At 42.2% G+C, this 15245-nt stretch overlaps 1 protein-coding gene across 11 annotated transcripts in view; it reads left to right on the top strand.

Moving 5' to 3' along the window:
* LIMCH1 (LIM and calponin homology domains 1) overlaps positions 1–15245 on the top strand; it is an 860130-nt gene that overhangs the window by 753151 nt on the left and 91734 nt on the right. For all 11 annotated transcript variants that reach the window (XM_085642190.1, XM_085642189.1, XM_085642188.1 and 8 more), the window contains 3 exons: positions 1514–1619; positions 5220–5248; positions 13892–14005. In XM_085642190.1, coding sequence (XP_085498316.1) covers positions 1514–1619; positions 5220–5248; positions 13892–14005 — 249 coding nt within the window. The remainder of the gene's footprint in view (positions 1–1513; positions 1620–5219; positions 5249–13891; positions 14006–15245) is intronic.

The raw sequence follows: 15245 nt of genomic DNA, 5'->3' as shown, positions 1-15245 counted from the left end.
ACCCAACAGCACTGTAAACCACTGCACCCGAGCCCGTGTTGAAGGGCGTCAATGGTGTCTGCGTGGTCCTCAAGGGACACAGACCACTTCGGTTCCACCCCTCGAGAACTCCTCTATGTTGCCTGCAGCCTCTGTGTGCAGGCCCCCCTCAATCGCAAGTGCTACCGGATGAAGAAATTCGACACCTCAAAGACCTTCTGCACACGGCTGCCCTGACCCGAGGAGAAGAGGACTACAGGTGTCCCCACATCCCTTAGCATCTCAAGACTTGAACACTGCTGTTGGCAACTAGTCAAAACCTGCAGCCTCTTTTTCCACGGACTGATCTACTTTAACTAACATTGGGCACCTGACGCTGTATTGCACCACTGCACCCGGCAGCCCTAGCTGGAGATGATCTGCTGGTGCTGACTTAAAGCTTGCCCTATACCCTACTTCCAGGAGATTGGTCTCACAAGTCGCTGTACTGTACCTGAATGCCGTACTTGGTTTTCCTCCCATAGGATAACGTTGCATCTTCTAACAAATGCAAAGTGTCAACTTTTTAAATGTAAAAGTATTTCTCCTGCAAAGCGTACTTACCTGATCGTATTGATTCTAGTGCCTTAACATACATAAAGATGCGTGTTATTTTTTATAAATTGATGGAGATCTCCTTATTGAGCCATGTGTATCATTTATTGACTAGTGTGTGGATTTGCAGATGTCTAACACTCCTCTCTGATAAGCCTAAGGCTGCTTGACCATACTACCCCCTAGAAGAGCACCTTGGGAGAGCAAGCCCCTGTCCACTCATAAGGGAACCCGTGGACTTTTTATATGATATACCAAAATGAGGTTTATCATAGAAAGAGCCAGCTTCCTACACCACAATCCTGCAAACGTACACAATGCCACTGTGCGTGACACAAAAAGCCCCCCTTCACTTGGTCTGCTAGTGAAGAGCCAATATCACACAGTATGAGCTGGAAACCCTTTCACACAGTGAGTTTCCAACTCCTGTTTCAAGAACCTATGCCAGTGATATCCGTTTTGGGGTGTGAAACTTTTTTTCTTTTTCTTTTTCGTTTTGTAGTGAAGGGGTTGATGGGTGGGTAGAAGTGCCTCAGGTGATGCCTAGTAACAAGCCCTGCCCCTGCGGGCCTCACCTTGCCGGCGTTGAATTTTTTTTTTTTAGATGGTGTCAGGTCTGGTATAACACTGAACAGAGTGACAGAAGGAGGGTACAAAGGAAGTGATGATGATCTTGAGATTTGGGCATGAAAATATAAAGCATTAACTAGCCTACTACTGGTTAATGTTTGTTAAGGAACTTTACAGTTTGACAGGGTATTTTCTAGTATGGCCCTAGTGATTATTTTGCTATTTCTTGATTTAGCTTCATTTGCATTTGCCACATTTGTTGGCGTAGGACTTTGAGCATTGTTGCATTCTAGAAAATATAGACAACTGTATAAGAATGCCATATATAATTGTGAGTAATAATAATGTATTTCTCGCCATGCTTGTGCAGGCAGTGAAGTCCGAGACCAATGAGCTGGAAGAATATGCTGTGTTTGAATTTTTCAAGAAACCTTCCAAAGCCACCCATGCTCCATGTCAAAATACAAGTGAACAAGGTAGAGTAAACATTCAACTATCTCAATGAAAAGGGAGAGTGACAACCGTTTTGTGTTTCAAATGTGGTTATTTTGTGTATCAGCCATGTCTGAAATAGGCATTATGAAACGTGAACCTAGGTGGGTGACCTGAATGGTTAGACATTTGGCAATGCACATTTCTCAGTCAAGCCTCTAGCTAAATTATTATTCCCCGTAGATGTGCTTCTGACTTTGACAAAAACCCACCCTGGTCTCAGTGTCAAGGTGGTGACTTGCAACCAGATTGCCATCACCTGTGTTTAAGTTCATTATTGAAAAGCCATTGTGAAGACTGACCTGTACTTGTCTATGATTGTTCAGAGTGATTTCTTATTAGGTCTCCTGTTTGTAGCGTAAGATCAGTGGAAACTACTGGGTCTGTTTTGCTTTTCATCCCTATGGCCTCTGTTGCTGCTGCCTTGCACCTTCATTACTCTCGATACCAGGCTGGGAAGCTACATCAATAGTGCCATTTTCATATTCCTATTGCATCACCCGCTGTGCCAGGAGTACAAGTCACCACACTAGTAGTACTAGGCACCACATCTCTGAGTTCATGGTACAAGGGTAGGCCACAGGGAGCTAAATCTCCTTTCTACCAATGCAGCCACATAGACCTACTCCTTGTTCCTGCTGCGCTGGTGTAATGACAATGGAATATGATTATTATTATTAAAAAACGTATAGAGCGCTTGGTTACTCCAACGGAGTGTCCCCACGCTACGACAGCGTAGCCTTACCTTTGGGGTAAAATGGATATTCAGCCAGTCATAACATCAGACACAGGACAGCATGTGGGTTTGGATAGGAGTTCATGTACCAGCAGTTGCACATTCTTGCCACAGAAAAGAGCTCAATTACAGACTTTGAAAACGGGATCATACACCTTCAGATACTCCGCTTTCAAAGTCAGACATCTCATACATGGTACTAGCAGTGCTTAATTTGAGCCAGTGGTTTCCGGTTCTCTGCACCTAATTGTCAACACCGACACTTATGATAGTCTATCACATGGTGGCGCTGTTTGTCAAATTAGGAGATGAGCACAACAACACTTGTTTAATAGTTCAATATACATTAAAATGACGGAATTCTATGCCCAAGCTACTCCTTTAGCGTTGGGTGGCCTGGAATATTCTGAATTGTCACACTTGTAGGAGTGATATGGTTAGTAGTTTTGCAGATACTGTCATTGGCAGTGCTGACAGGGGCAATTGGTGGTGCAAGCTGCAATGGACGCCTGAGGATGACCCTGGCTCGTAATTGTTTACAAATTAAGCACTGGGTACTAGAGAAGTATTTGGTAAACTTGAACTCCCTCTCTCTCCATACTTCTGCACTGAGGCTATGACTGTGAAGCAGTGGTGACGTATTTCCCCCAGCATTTTTTGCGCATGATTGTGCTTAAGTTCCCTGTGGGGCAATTTACTTATGAGAGGGCTTGTGAACAAACTTGGATCATTGATCAAAGCACATGGTGTGAAAACATCTGCAACTCTAGTGTGCTTCCTTAACGCATGTCTTCTTCTCTTAAGAACAGACAACAAAACCAGTAAAAGTGATTGTGAATGAGCCTGAGTTTCATCCAGAGTACACCAATGAATGTCACTTGTTTTCAGTATCTGGTTAAATTCTTTCATTTTCCATGGACCAGTTCTTACTGTGAACCTGGTGTGGACAGGAAGGGCTGTTTACATGAATTCTGGCTTTGTTTTACTTAAACTGTAGTGTTTTGTTATATAGGGTTCTTAAAAATACAACACCAGATAACTATAGTCTAGACGTGGTTAGTGTGCACATGTAGTGTGGTGCCAAAATATCGTCCTGCACATATTTAAAATTCTGGGTCTTACCCCAGCTTGTTGCAGAAGCTTTCTTAATTTTTCACTAGGTGAAGGCAACCTAGGAATTTATAAACCGAAAAGGGTCAACGTTTTTGCTGAAAACCCGTTGGTGGAGTGAAAAATGCCAGTCAGGAAGGTAGCTTACTAATGCATAGCTCCTCCTTCTCAAAGTTTTTTATTCGTGCCCAAGTAGAATTTCAACACACCTATAAAAAGAAGTTAACAGTTATTCTTTGAGTTATTCTTATTAACAGTTATTCTTTGAGACCCTTAATCTGTCATACACATCTTCAAGAAATTATACTTTTCAAGATTCTCAAGAGCTCAAAATGAGCCCGTCAAGCACGTTCATTGTATTGACGAAGAAGCAGCTCCCATGCTGGAGCATGCCTTTTGATGTGGGTGAGGAGTTGCATCCTTTTCCGAAAGATTTAGTCTTGTAATTTGGTTATTTAACGGCCGTGCGTCACATATGACCTAATCCACACATAAACTAAAGTATCCTGTATTCCTTACAGCGCCTACCAGTACTCATTTTTGTATAGATACATAGGTGAGGGGGAGGTACACGGTCAAGCTCTTTAGATATCCTCTCATTCCCCCATCTTTGTGACTTCCAGGTTGTGACCTACTCTTGTGAAGTAAGGGGCTATCTGTAAAACTGATAGCGCTATGCTGGTAGCTTTCACTTTCGTAAATACAGGAATTGACAAAGTGAATTCATGGGAGGCAGTAGAAATTAAGGCAAAAAGAGAAATGCTACTTTAGGAATCAAATGTAAAAAAAAAAAAAAGACATCTAGGCTTTTTAAAAACCACTTTCACCTTAGTAACACAAGATATCCTGTTGATTGTTTTTGTTCCATTTTTATTCTGCTCTCTAACCTAGAGCCACCTAACAGGGCCAGTGTTCCGCTTACGTTTCGGAACTCCTGGCGACGCTCGCAGTTTTTCTCGCAGTCAGGTAACTAACTTGTGCGCCCAGTAGTTCCACCCCTCCAGCCTCAGACTGCCTTTAGAAAAACTTATGCAGCGAATGAACGAACTTTCACTCACACTAGACCTCTGCTTCGTTAGTGTGTGCCTCTAACATACTCACAGTTGTCAAAGAGCAGCCACCCTTGACAAGGGTCTATGACCATTCTCCAAAATGGGATGCTTCATTTTTAAACAAGAAAAAAAGGAATTCGGTTTCACGCAAAATTATATCAATGTTTCTTCAAGCAAAATTGAGCCTCTGAAACTTCTCAAACATGAGGTTTTGGACCTTATGGCACCTAACACCACATAGTGTTTTGACTAAAATCTCTTGATTTTAATTGCTTTTTGTTAAAGCGGTGTATGCTCCTTTGGTAACTGTGGCACATAATTAGCATCCACCCGTGTGGATCACTTGCGCAAGCTTACCCTTAATCCATGTCTATTGAGGGTAATGATTACACATTAGCAAGGTGCTTTGAAGGCTTTGCCACAGTACATGCCGCTCTGCAGTATTTGGAGTGATGCTTGAGGTGGTACTGAAGGTCTGTATAGCTAGCGGTAGATAGAATGCACTATTTATGAGACTGTGCCCAAACATACTGCTGCGGGTGGAGGGCCATGCATAAACCAATCAGCCCCTCTTGGGCCTTTTGCAAATTGATGTTGACCATTAATTGAGACGCCATAGGTAGGATAGATAGTTTGCAATTCAGCTTGGTAATCTTAGTAATTGTCTTTTCATTTCTTTTGTCTAGTGGATTCCAGTAGCTGTGAAAAGGCTCCTGTAAGTATTGCTTCTATATGCATGTCTTATCTAGTTCTGTCCTGGTTGAGTACGGAAACACCACCATGTGTTCATACAATGGCCCTAGTGCTCTTAGCTCTGTACAAAGGGAAAATCCAAACAACATAGTTCACGTCCCAGCTGTGTTACATTCTGAGGTTGTCACTGTTTGGATTGGGCAGCTGAGGCACGGACATGCAATCCAGAGGGTGGGCTCTAGCAATCCAAACCCTGGATTGTTGGCGCTCACAAACCACATCACTGACTGGCTCTTGGCTCAGGCCAAGCCTGGGATTCAGAATTATAACTGAGGAGTTAAGCAGAGTCTGCCTTTTGGAAGCTATGAAAGGTTGGAGGATTTCCTCTCATCTGAATCCTGTAGTTCGACATTGGAAGAGGCTTTTGTGATGTTTCTTCTGTTGTGTAGTGCTGGGTGAGTGATAATGTACTCTTTAGGGCTTATATTTAAATCAATGTGGAGGGAGATAGAAGGAGCTGTGATCCATTCGGCTTCCAGCTAATCGTTTATAATCAAAGGGGAATGGATCACTGGTACCTGTCACTAGGGTTCAGGTGGTGGTTTCCGAAATTTGATAAAAAACACTCATTCACGTAGAGCTGTTCAGGGGCGGTATATCTTGATTCTCTGCCTTGATTTAGCTACGTATCAGCATCATCATGGGGTTTTCTATCATGCTTCCTCCGCCCGGAGGGAACCACTGGATGTTACAGTAGTGATCAGAGACAGAAAATTATATTATAAAAAACAAAACGGTGAAGTGCTCTTGTGATGTGAAAAAATAGTCAAGTTTAAAAAGTTCCTCTTGCTTCCTGGTCTCAGGGGAAAAATAATAAAATCTGGAAATGTGCAGATAGGATATGTAATGAGTCCACTGCACTTTTTAGTTGGTCGACATGTTTCAGCCCGTAGATTGCCCAAATGGGTCCGGGGGCTTTCTTCAGGACCTCAGAAAGGAGTGATTTGTGAAAGAAATGGTGAATTGCCAAATCTTAGGTGGAAGTTCGAGTAATACTCGATTAGACTCTGATAAGGATAATACCTTACGAAGCTCCAGTTCAAAGCTTCTCCGGGAGGGCAAGAGTGCTTATTGCGCAATTCTGTAGCTAGCACGACTTGTGCTGACGCTGTCTTCCTGTTTCCAGGAAGACAGCGTCAGCACACGTCGTGCTAGCTACAGAATAGCGCAATAAGCACTCTTGCCCTCCCGGCGAAGCTTTGAACTGGAGCTTCGTAAGGTATTATCCTTATCAGAGTCTAATCGAGTATTACTCGAACTTCCACCTAAGATTTGAAGAGAGATAGTCAGCAGAAATAAAGGGTCTAAGATCACAGATAAATACCCTGTCTTCCGTTAGAGAGTGAAAAGCCAGGTTTTCAAGGCTTTTCAAAATGCGCTATGGGCCTGAGGGCTAGTGATGGAGTGTGGGAGGGAGTTCAAGAGCTTTTCTAAAGCCATCGAAAAAGCTTTGCATCCCCACCTTGCCTTCTGAAATTTATGAACAACTACAAGGTTCTGTCTAGCAGACCCGAGTTGTCTGGAGGGGGGATGAACTACTGGCACATGGTTATAAGTCCTCGAGGCCCAGTGTTATGGGCTTTAAAGGTGATACCCTTGTTCACTGGTAACCAATGAAGGTTGGCTATGCCGGCCGAGACTGATTGATGTTTGGGGATATCAAGTACCAGTCTGACTGCCACTCTCTGTATCCACTGTAGCTCGGCTATGGCAAATTTGTTGATATCAAGGTAGAGCGAATTGCAATGGTCCAGCCTGGATGAAATCAAGGCTAGAACCACTTGCTTGCACGCCTGAAGAGGAATAAAACAAAACACCTTCCTAAGCATCCTGATGATCCAAATACAGGTTGATACTGTACGGTTGACCTGAAAGTCAAATGACAGATCTTCATCTACCAATACTCACAGATTTTTGGTGGAATCTGTCTGAATGGGTAGCATACTCAGCATTTTCAGCCACCAGCAGTTGTTCCATATGGATAGGTGGCTACGAAAGATCAAGACCGCCGTCTTGTCTCCATTAAGTTTGAGGCAGTTTTTGACCATCCAGTTGGCTACTGCCTGCATGCAATTTTTTAAGTTGGCAGAGATGGGCTCCGTTTCTTTGGTAATCGGCATAAGAGAGGGCTTGTAGTCTAAAAGACATTATAAACTTGGCCAGTGTGGAAAAATACAGATTAAAAAGTGTAACTAAAGGAGGAACCCCACATGGCAGCGTGTTGGACTCTGAGCTGAATTGGTTCACAATTTTCATCTGCGACCCATCCCTAAGTAAAGAGGTTAGGAGCTTTACTTCTATTGGAGGATATGATATGCGCCCTCCAGGTCTTTGCCAAAACACCTTGTACTGAGCAGAGCACCCACTTATAGGGCCAGGTTACTAGAGCTTCATCTTAGGGACACAGATACTTTGACAGGCATGTGAACATAGGATATCTTCAAATCTTATGTAGGAGATGTTCTAGGTAGTCTTGTGTACCTAATTTATGAGGATTGTTCCGTTGTAGTCCAGATTTCAGTGGGGATATGGAGTGATGACTCAGATTCCTGAGAGCGAAACCTGCGAAAAATGTTTTTTTTTTCCTCTGGAGAATTTGTTTTGTAGGGAAACTCCATACAAGATGGGGGAAATGGATAAGGGAGAAGGTATAATACAATTTGCACAGCAGAAGCAGGGCCTTACCCTGTATGAGTACATATTTAACAGTAAGGTGCTTCTTCCCCAACAATGTAAAAGGGAATAAAGAGTAAAAGCAAAACTTAGCCCACATCAGAGTAATGTAAACCTCTTGACTCTTTGAAGTTAGGGAGAATCCTAGCGTATAGCCTTTTGTCCTAAATCGAAGGCTACATAGAGAACAGAAAGCATTGCTCCCATTGGGGTAACTTGTTGGAACACAGTGCAAACACAAATACAAATTAGTAGTATATGTAGATTTTGTTTTGTAACTTACTTGGTACTTAAATAGGAATTAAGGCAACAAATGAAACGTATTGAAGAACGTGAATGGTGTTCAGCCAATCTCATTAATTTTTGTGTTTTTTCCTGCCTGGCAGAAGGGCATGATCCTCCTAAACACTATGTTTGGGGGGGTCTTTGATGTTTTGGTGTATTATTTGTGTAGCTGTGCAATAGCTGATCACCTGAAACAGTCTCCTACAGGCTACCCAGTGGTAGCACAAAAATGGTTTATATGAGGTACCTGAAGTTTTAAAGTGCTACCATACACTGCAGTGGATTGAATAGGAGTTGGATGATGCAGAGTGAGAGAAAACTGAAAACGGAGAGAAGGTAACTTTAACACAGCCTGTGAAAACATGCTCAGTTTAGAAGATAACTCAGGCCATCCCTGTAGAACACATCAACCCACTTCTTGTTGACTGGTGAGAATGGCATACCAGGGCCAGGAACGAAGAGGTCTGCATTTTTTGCATTCTTTAAGTTAGATCAAGGGGCATGACAGTCCTTTGTAGCCAAGAGGACTGGCACTATGGTCAGAAGTGTCATTAGCAGAGAAGGGAGCCCCAAAGGAGGCTCAAAGTTAATTAAATGACTTGCTCCTCCAAGACTCTCAGAACAAGATTAAAAAATCCTTGTTGCATCCGAAAGATGTTGAACAGACATTTGGGAGTTCTTTAGCTCTGTTGTCAGTGCATATGTCTCTCAGCTATGCTAAATGCTGCAGAGCTGTGGTGAAAATCTCTCCCACATAGTAGATGATCAGCCGCTTTGGCTTGGGCATTGTAGACTTCTATTTCACTGACTGGAAGTTGCAAAGACACTTACTTTCCTTGATGACAAGCCTACCAGGGCATGTTTTCTGTCAAGGTTTGATATGATGAAATCATCTCCTTGCTCGACCTCTAACAGACACCCCACTTTTTTATTAGAACTACAGGACAAGAGCTCTCTAGCTCAAAAGTCAGTCAACTATCTCTGCAGACAACCAATCCCCCTTAGCTCTTCACCTATGATTTCCGTTTCTGGGCCCAGAAACTGAGGTCTGGATTTTCAGATATGAATTTCAGGACCAGAAACACTGGCCTGCTCAGAACGTCCAAGAGCAGTATCACACTCAGGTATACAGCTCCAGGCCACTAGTAGTGAGGGTTTACTAACAAAGTCTAAAATAAATTAAAAAAATATTGCCATAGATACCTATAGGATATGTACACATACATTTTGAATGCTTCCTTAAATAAGATTGAAGAAGGTCACCCAGAGCTATTTTATTAGTCAGGTGGTTGTTCAAGATAAATATTTTGAGGCATTTCTTGGCAGACTTGCTGTTTGTCAGAGGGATGAAGACGTTACGGGAATCTGGAAAGTGACAGCCAAACTGGTATACATGATCTTGTGGACTATTCTGCTTCCTCTGTACAGATACAGATCACCATTGGTTTCATAGTGTTGATTACCTGTGAACACCCACATGCAGTGTCTATCTTTATTTCCATGATGATGCTCTGTATATTAAGTCTAAATAGAGATCCAGAGTTTGGCTGGACTCTCATCCCTGCCCTAGCGTGGATTCCATCCTTCCTCAAGCATAAAGCACTAACTGGCACATGCATCAACGTAGGCTTTTGCTATTCCTTAATTGCGATTATTAAGGAATCGCAATTAAGGAATTGCAAAAGCCTATGCATGTAGGAATCGCTATAAAAATAGCGATTCCTACACTTAATTGCGACTCGCAAATTGCGAGTCGCAATTAAGGAATGCCGTCCCATTCATTCCTATGGGCCTCCAGGCCCATAGGAATGAATTGGAGATTGCATGAGCAATTTGCGAGTACCATTAGGTACTCGCAAATTGCTCATGCAATTTCAAGGGTGCAAGGGTGTCAAAATGACACCCTTTTGCACCCCTGAAATTGATCTGTGCATATATGTTGCACACACACATGCCCTTACATGAAACTTTGAAAAATGCACAAAAGTGCATTTTTCAAAGTTTTTGCAAATTACCATGAAGTTCAACTTCATGGTAATTTGCTCCCCCTATTAGCGAAATCGCTAATTTTTTTACTTTAATGCATTGCGTTTAAGGAATCTCAATTTGGGATTCCTTAATGCAATCGCAATTTAAGTAATCGCAATTTAGAGATTCCTTAAATTGCGATTTTTGCATTTGGGATGATGCATCCCAAATGCAAAAATACCGGTCGCTAAGGGGCAGATTCTGAGAATCTGCCTGTTTGTGACCGGTTTTTCCTTTGATGCATGTGCCTGTAAAAGACATGACCTTGGGATGGACATGGGAAAGGTTCACCTTCGATAAGGCTTCTTACACCTGAATTGAAAGGCTAGTTAGATCCTTTTCTGCCATACACAACAGTAACTGGTGCAGGATTTGGCAGGGTTCACAGTTTTTCTGTCCGCCTCACTGCTGATCTGTGTTACACCTCCTGCACTGAGTGCACATTGTTAAAAGACGGCAAACCTGAAAGTCAAACAATGAGCAGAGGCATCTTTAGTTGGATTTGGGTTTGTTGTTGGTTATCAAGCCAAGATTGGAGCCAAACTATGTCTTTGAGAGGAGAAACTTGTGTAGAGCGCGCCCCTTTATTGGGAATTAATGAGAAAGATGTACCGCACCACTGTAGTTACCTTGGTCTAAATGATGCGTTAAGGTTTACATTTATATTTCATTCATTTGGGTAACTTCACAGGACCATGTGTCGTTCATCAGTCAAGTACGGAGAGTTGTGACGTGTCAGCTTGTGAGTGATGACAACTTCCCCTTTGCTTGAATATACACACTTTAAGTGTGATGCATATTTCTGGCACAGGCACGCTTACTATTCTGGGCACTGCAGCAACCTGGCAGCTATCACTTAAAAAATAATGCGAAAGGTCACGGTTTGTATATAGCTCAGTTACCTCTGTTTTGTGCAGATTCTTCATCTTGGAAATTCCAACAGGCTAGTACTATGTAAATACCTACAGCAACAGTGTCACCAGCAACTATACATCTGTTTCAGACTCGGGGCGCTTTTCATTGCCAACAGAGTTTGAGACTCTGGTGCATTGAGTTTCCATCTTCAAACTAACTGTCTAGTGTGCAGGAGAGACGGGAAGTCTAAACAGTCTTTAAAAACAAATAAAAGCCACAATTTTCTTAAGGTTGGTTATCTCTTCGGCGAAGCTATCCTTTGTATCTTTTGACATAGGTATTTTGATTGCCACAGAATCTGCTCTTGCCTGAGCGCTCAACCCTGCAAGTGAAACTTGAGGCACTTCAAATACCAGCTTCTAGTGCTTCGTGGTGCCTGTTCCTCATCCCACTTCCATGACTGTATCTTCAGTATGTGTACTCTAACATCTTGGGCTTCCTAACACCAACTCAAAGCGGTCTGGTGCTTGCTATATTTCCTGTGATTTGTACACAGTGTCCTAGTTAAACTGCACATCGACCAACAACCTCCGCAGAAGCAGTCACTGTTGGTGTTTGAAGCTTTTGTTGGAGTTTGTCAGTTTGATATTAGCTGTGAAGTTGGCAAGCACCACAAGCTGTCTCTTTTCAGTGCCAACTCTTTTGATTCAGCAGAAGAGCATGTCATCCACTCCATATCCTCTATTGGGCAGTGGTCAGACGAGCAGCAGTATTGTGAACATTCTGAGGGCGAATCTCCGATGAGGTGAATTCAGAGAGCCTGGGTCGCAGGCTGGATCGATGGACATCAATGGTTAAGACACCTATCTAGAAAGGCTATGACGTTTTGCCTATATTGCATACATATGGAAATATGTATATCATAAGTGCTGTACCTTCCGGTGATAATGTTGACTTTAGAATGCATAACCGGGTATCTGTAGTCCCCATCTGGCACTGTGAGTGCTTTGACAGATAATGCAGTTTCCGCCTCGGTATATTTCAAAGATGAGGAATCTGCGGTTAAAATGTATTTTCCAGCTATATTAATCATGCCAGGTAAGCTAGTTTTGTGACTTTTTCAACATTCAAGACATATTCAAAAGACAGACTTTTTGTCACAAGGACTAAACTTTGTGGTGAAGTGTTCACTGCTTTCCTGCACGGGTGATGGGGCTTCAGGTGAAACTAGTGGAATGACCCGTTATGGTGTGTTCTGTGCATGCTCAAATGTTTATAAACATTGATTGATGTTTAATTCTGTACACTGTATCTCTGAACACATCCAGATGTTTTGTGTTATTTGGCCGGGTGCTGAGATGGTAACTCGTCTTTAGTTTATTTTTCAATCCTGCAATTAATTGGAAGATTGCTGGTGATAAATGGATGCCTATCCTTGTCTACCAGCTTTTGAATTGTTGTGTTACTGCTATATGAAAGATAATTAGCATGCCTAGTCCTGTTTTGTTCTATAAAACCAAGCAGTCGTTTCTTTTGTTTCAATAGAAATGCCCATTTAATTTTGGTAGAAGATAGGCTAGTTTTTTGCTAGAAACAGTAGGAACTACTTACACCCAATTGACCATGCCCTAATATCATGACAGAGATCCCTACGGAAAAGATAATCAATGTGCAAAAAGGGCCCTTAATTACTTCGAGACCACTGAAGCACCACAGTGCCTGCTGCTACTAACCTGATGGGTTTAAAGACAGGGTATACTGGTAGCTGGTATGTGATCTTGACCCATAAGCGCCCCTGGGGTCTGGGTTGGAGATTATGGTGCGTGGATGTGGCAGAACAGTGACTAACAACACCTTTATTTGCCTGGTAGTGTCACATTTGGCATAGTGGTACCAATTGTCTCTGATGAATAGCGCCTAAAAGTGTCACTGTAGGCTACCTCTTTTCACTATTATGGATCCTTTTTGCAGATGATTACTTCCTTGTTTTCAAAGAGGACTACTGCTGCGGTTAGGGTTTCGGCTCCATCAGTATCTAGCAGGGTCTCATTTTCCTTCTTGCTGCCAGCAATATTGATTATCTCCAGTTCGTGGGTACCTGCACAGTGGTGTACGGTCTGGTCTGCCATGTACAGCCTTCTGTGGTGCATTATTCGAATTCTTCACCATTCCTGTTGACTATGTATCTGCTCCAGTCTTCAATCTGCTGCTGCATCTTTCCGGCCATTCTTGCATATCCTAGAGTATATGCTAAACGCATAATCATATATACTAATTTCATATAATTATCATCCAGTTTCTGTATTGGTCACTATCCTAAGTTTACACCTAAATATCATTGCTCCCTAGGCAGTAGTGAGTTTTAGCTTAATTCCCAGTGCACTGTTTTTTATCTGTTGTCCCCTTTGTCCCTGAAGATAAATAGGCACATAATTTCTGGGTGCTGGGGAGTTGGCTTGCAGCTGTGCCTTTAGCACACAGTCACTGGCACCAGGATTCTGTTGTGTATGGAGAACTGGAAACTACGACCACTCTATGTGGACATACAGTATTGCTTCTATGTGGTCCTGAATGCTACAGAAGCAATACAGGAGTTGTTGCAGGATGCCTTTTAACACATCAGAGGCTAGCTTTCCATATCATTTTATTTCTTTACGAAAAAGTATTGTTTCAATTTGTTTTATTAGATTTGAGTTTTTATCATCAAACATAAATATGCTGTGCACTATTTTAAATCTCTTTGTTTTGATATATGTACAAATAGGTTTTAGTTCCGACGCTTAACTTAACGAAACGTGTGAATTTCTGGACTTGGGATCCAGAAGAGGAACGGAAGCGCCAGGAAAAGTGGCAGCAAGAACAGGAACGATTGCTTCAGGTCAGTCCTGTTTTATTTTTCCTCACCTTTTTCCATGATGTTTTCATACCATGAGTTGCATGTATTGCTGCAATGATTTCCTACATTCTTGAAGAATGTTTTGTTAATAGATAGGCATGATCATGGCTGCAGAAGGTTATTCAGTATAAAATAAGCGTGTCATTTTCAGCAGAAACTACTATAGCAAGTAGCAGGTAAAGGCTGCAAACAATAATATAGTTACTATTATTCAGTGAAGATCCAATTCCCTAATGTCTTTTTTTTGTTGTTGTTCCCCTTACTATAGGGACTGTTTCATGGTCTTCTTCCAAAATTAAATAATTTTCATGATTTCCTCCATGTAGTATCCCCCTTTCTTCTGAGCAGCCATGCTCTTATTACTGCCTTTCCCCTGATCTGCTCAGCACATTGTTCCCAGTCTGCGGAATCATGCTGTAAGGGGTCTTTCTTCCCAAACACATACCTGCAGTAACTGGATCTCCAGATTACCTTCCCATGAACATGTGATGTTTCTGCTGCTCTCTCCACTCATTATCCTGTAGCCATATCTCCGTTCCTGCTTTAATCGAATTGCCTGATACCCTCTCTGCCCTCAGCTAGACCACGTCCCTGCCCTCATCTTTACAACTTTGTTCTTTTCTTTAGTTGCAGCAGCCAAGGAAAAGATACATAGTCTTGAACACCCCTAACATGCCTTTCCTCATTCCCCCCCCCCCCCCCCCCTTTTAATAAAGGCTAATCCGCTAGGTGGCTAGCATTTGTAAAATTGAAGGAGCAATGATCTTCTTTGAACTGTTACTTGTTGTGCTGCTGCCTATGCCAAATCTCGAAAATGAATGTAATGTGAATGGCCCGTACAGCCTTAGTGTATGGTTTTGGCCTATCAGAAGATCTTTAGGCAACAGCTGGCCTCAAGTGGCCATTTCCGTCTATTTGTTGTTACCTGTCTATACTCTTGAATTTATCTACTACAATTGCCATTATCAAATCAACTTCTGTTGTTTAAGGACCATTACTATTACTTTCACTGATATGTAAAATATGCTTTTCAGTGACATAACTAGTCTGTATTTTGAATCAAACAAGGGAACCCGCAAGGTAGATAAGAACCTTGGGTGTCAGTTTTTTACAAAACAAAGGTCCTTAAAAAACACAATAAAGATATGATGAATATAGACTAGAATCAGCACTATATTTAAGATGTCCAGCCGGACACTTAATTTAATGAATCAAAAAATGC

Source organism: Triturus cristatus, chromosome 2_2 (assembly GCF_964204655.1).
Source record: "Triturus cristatus chromosome 2_2, aTriCri1.1, whole genome shotgun sequence".
NCBI classification, from domain to species: Eukaryota; Metazoa; Chordata; class Amphibia; order Caudata; family Salamandridae; genus Triturus; species Triturus cristatus.
This window is presented reverse-complemented; position numbering and strand designations above follow the sequence as displayed.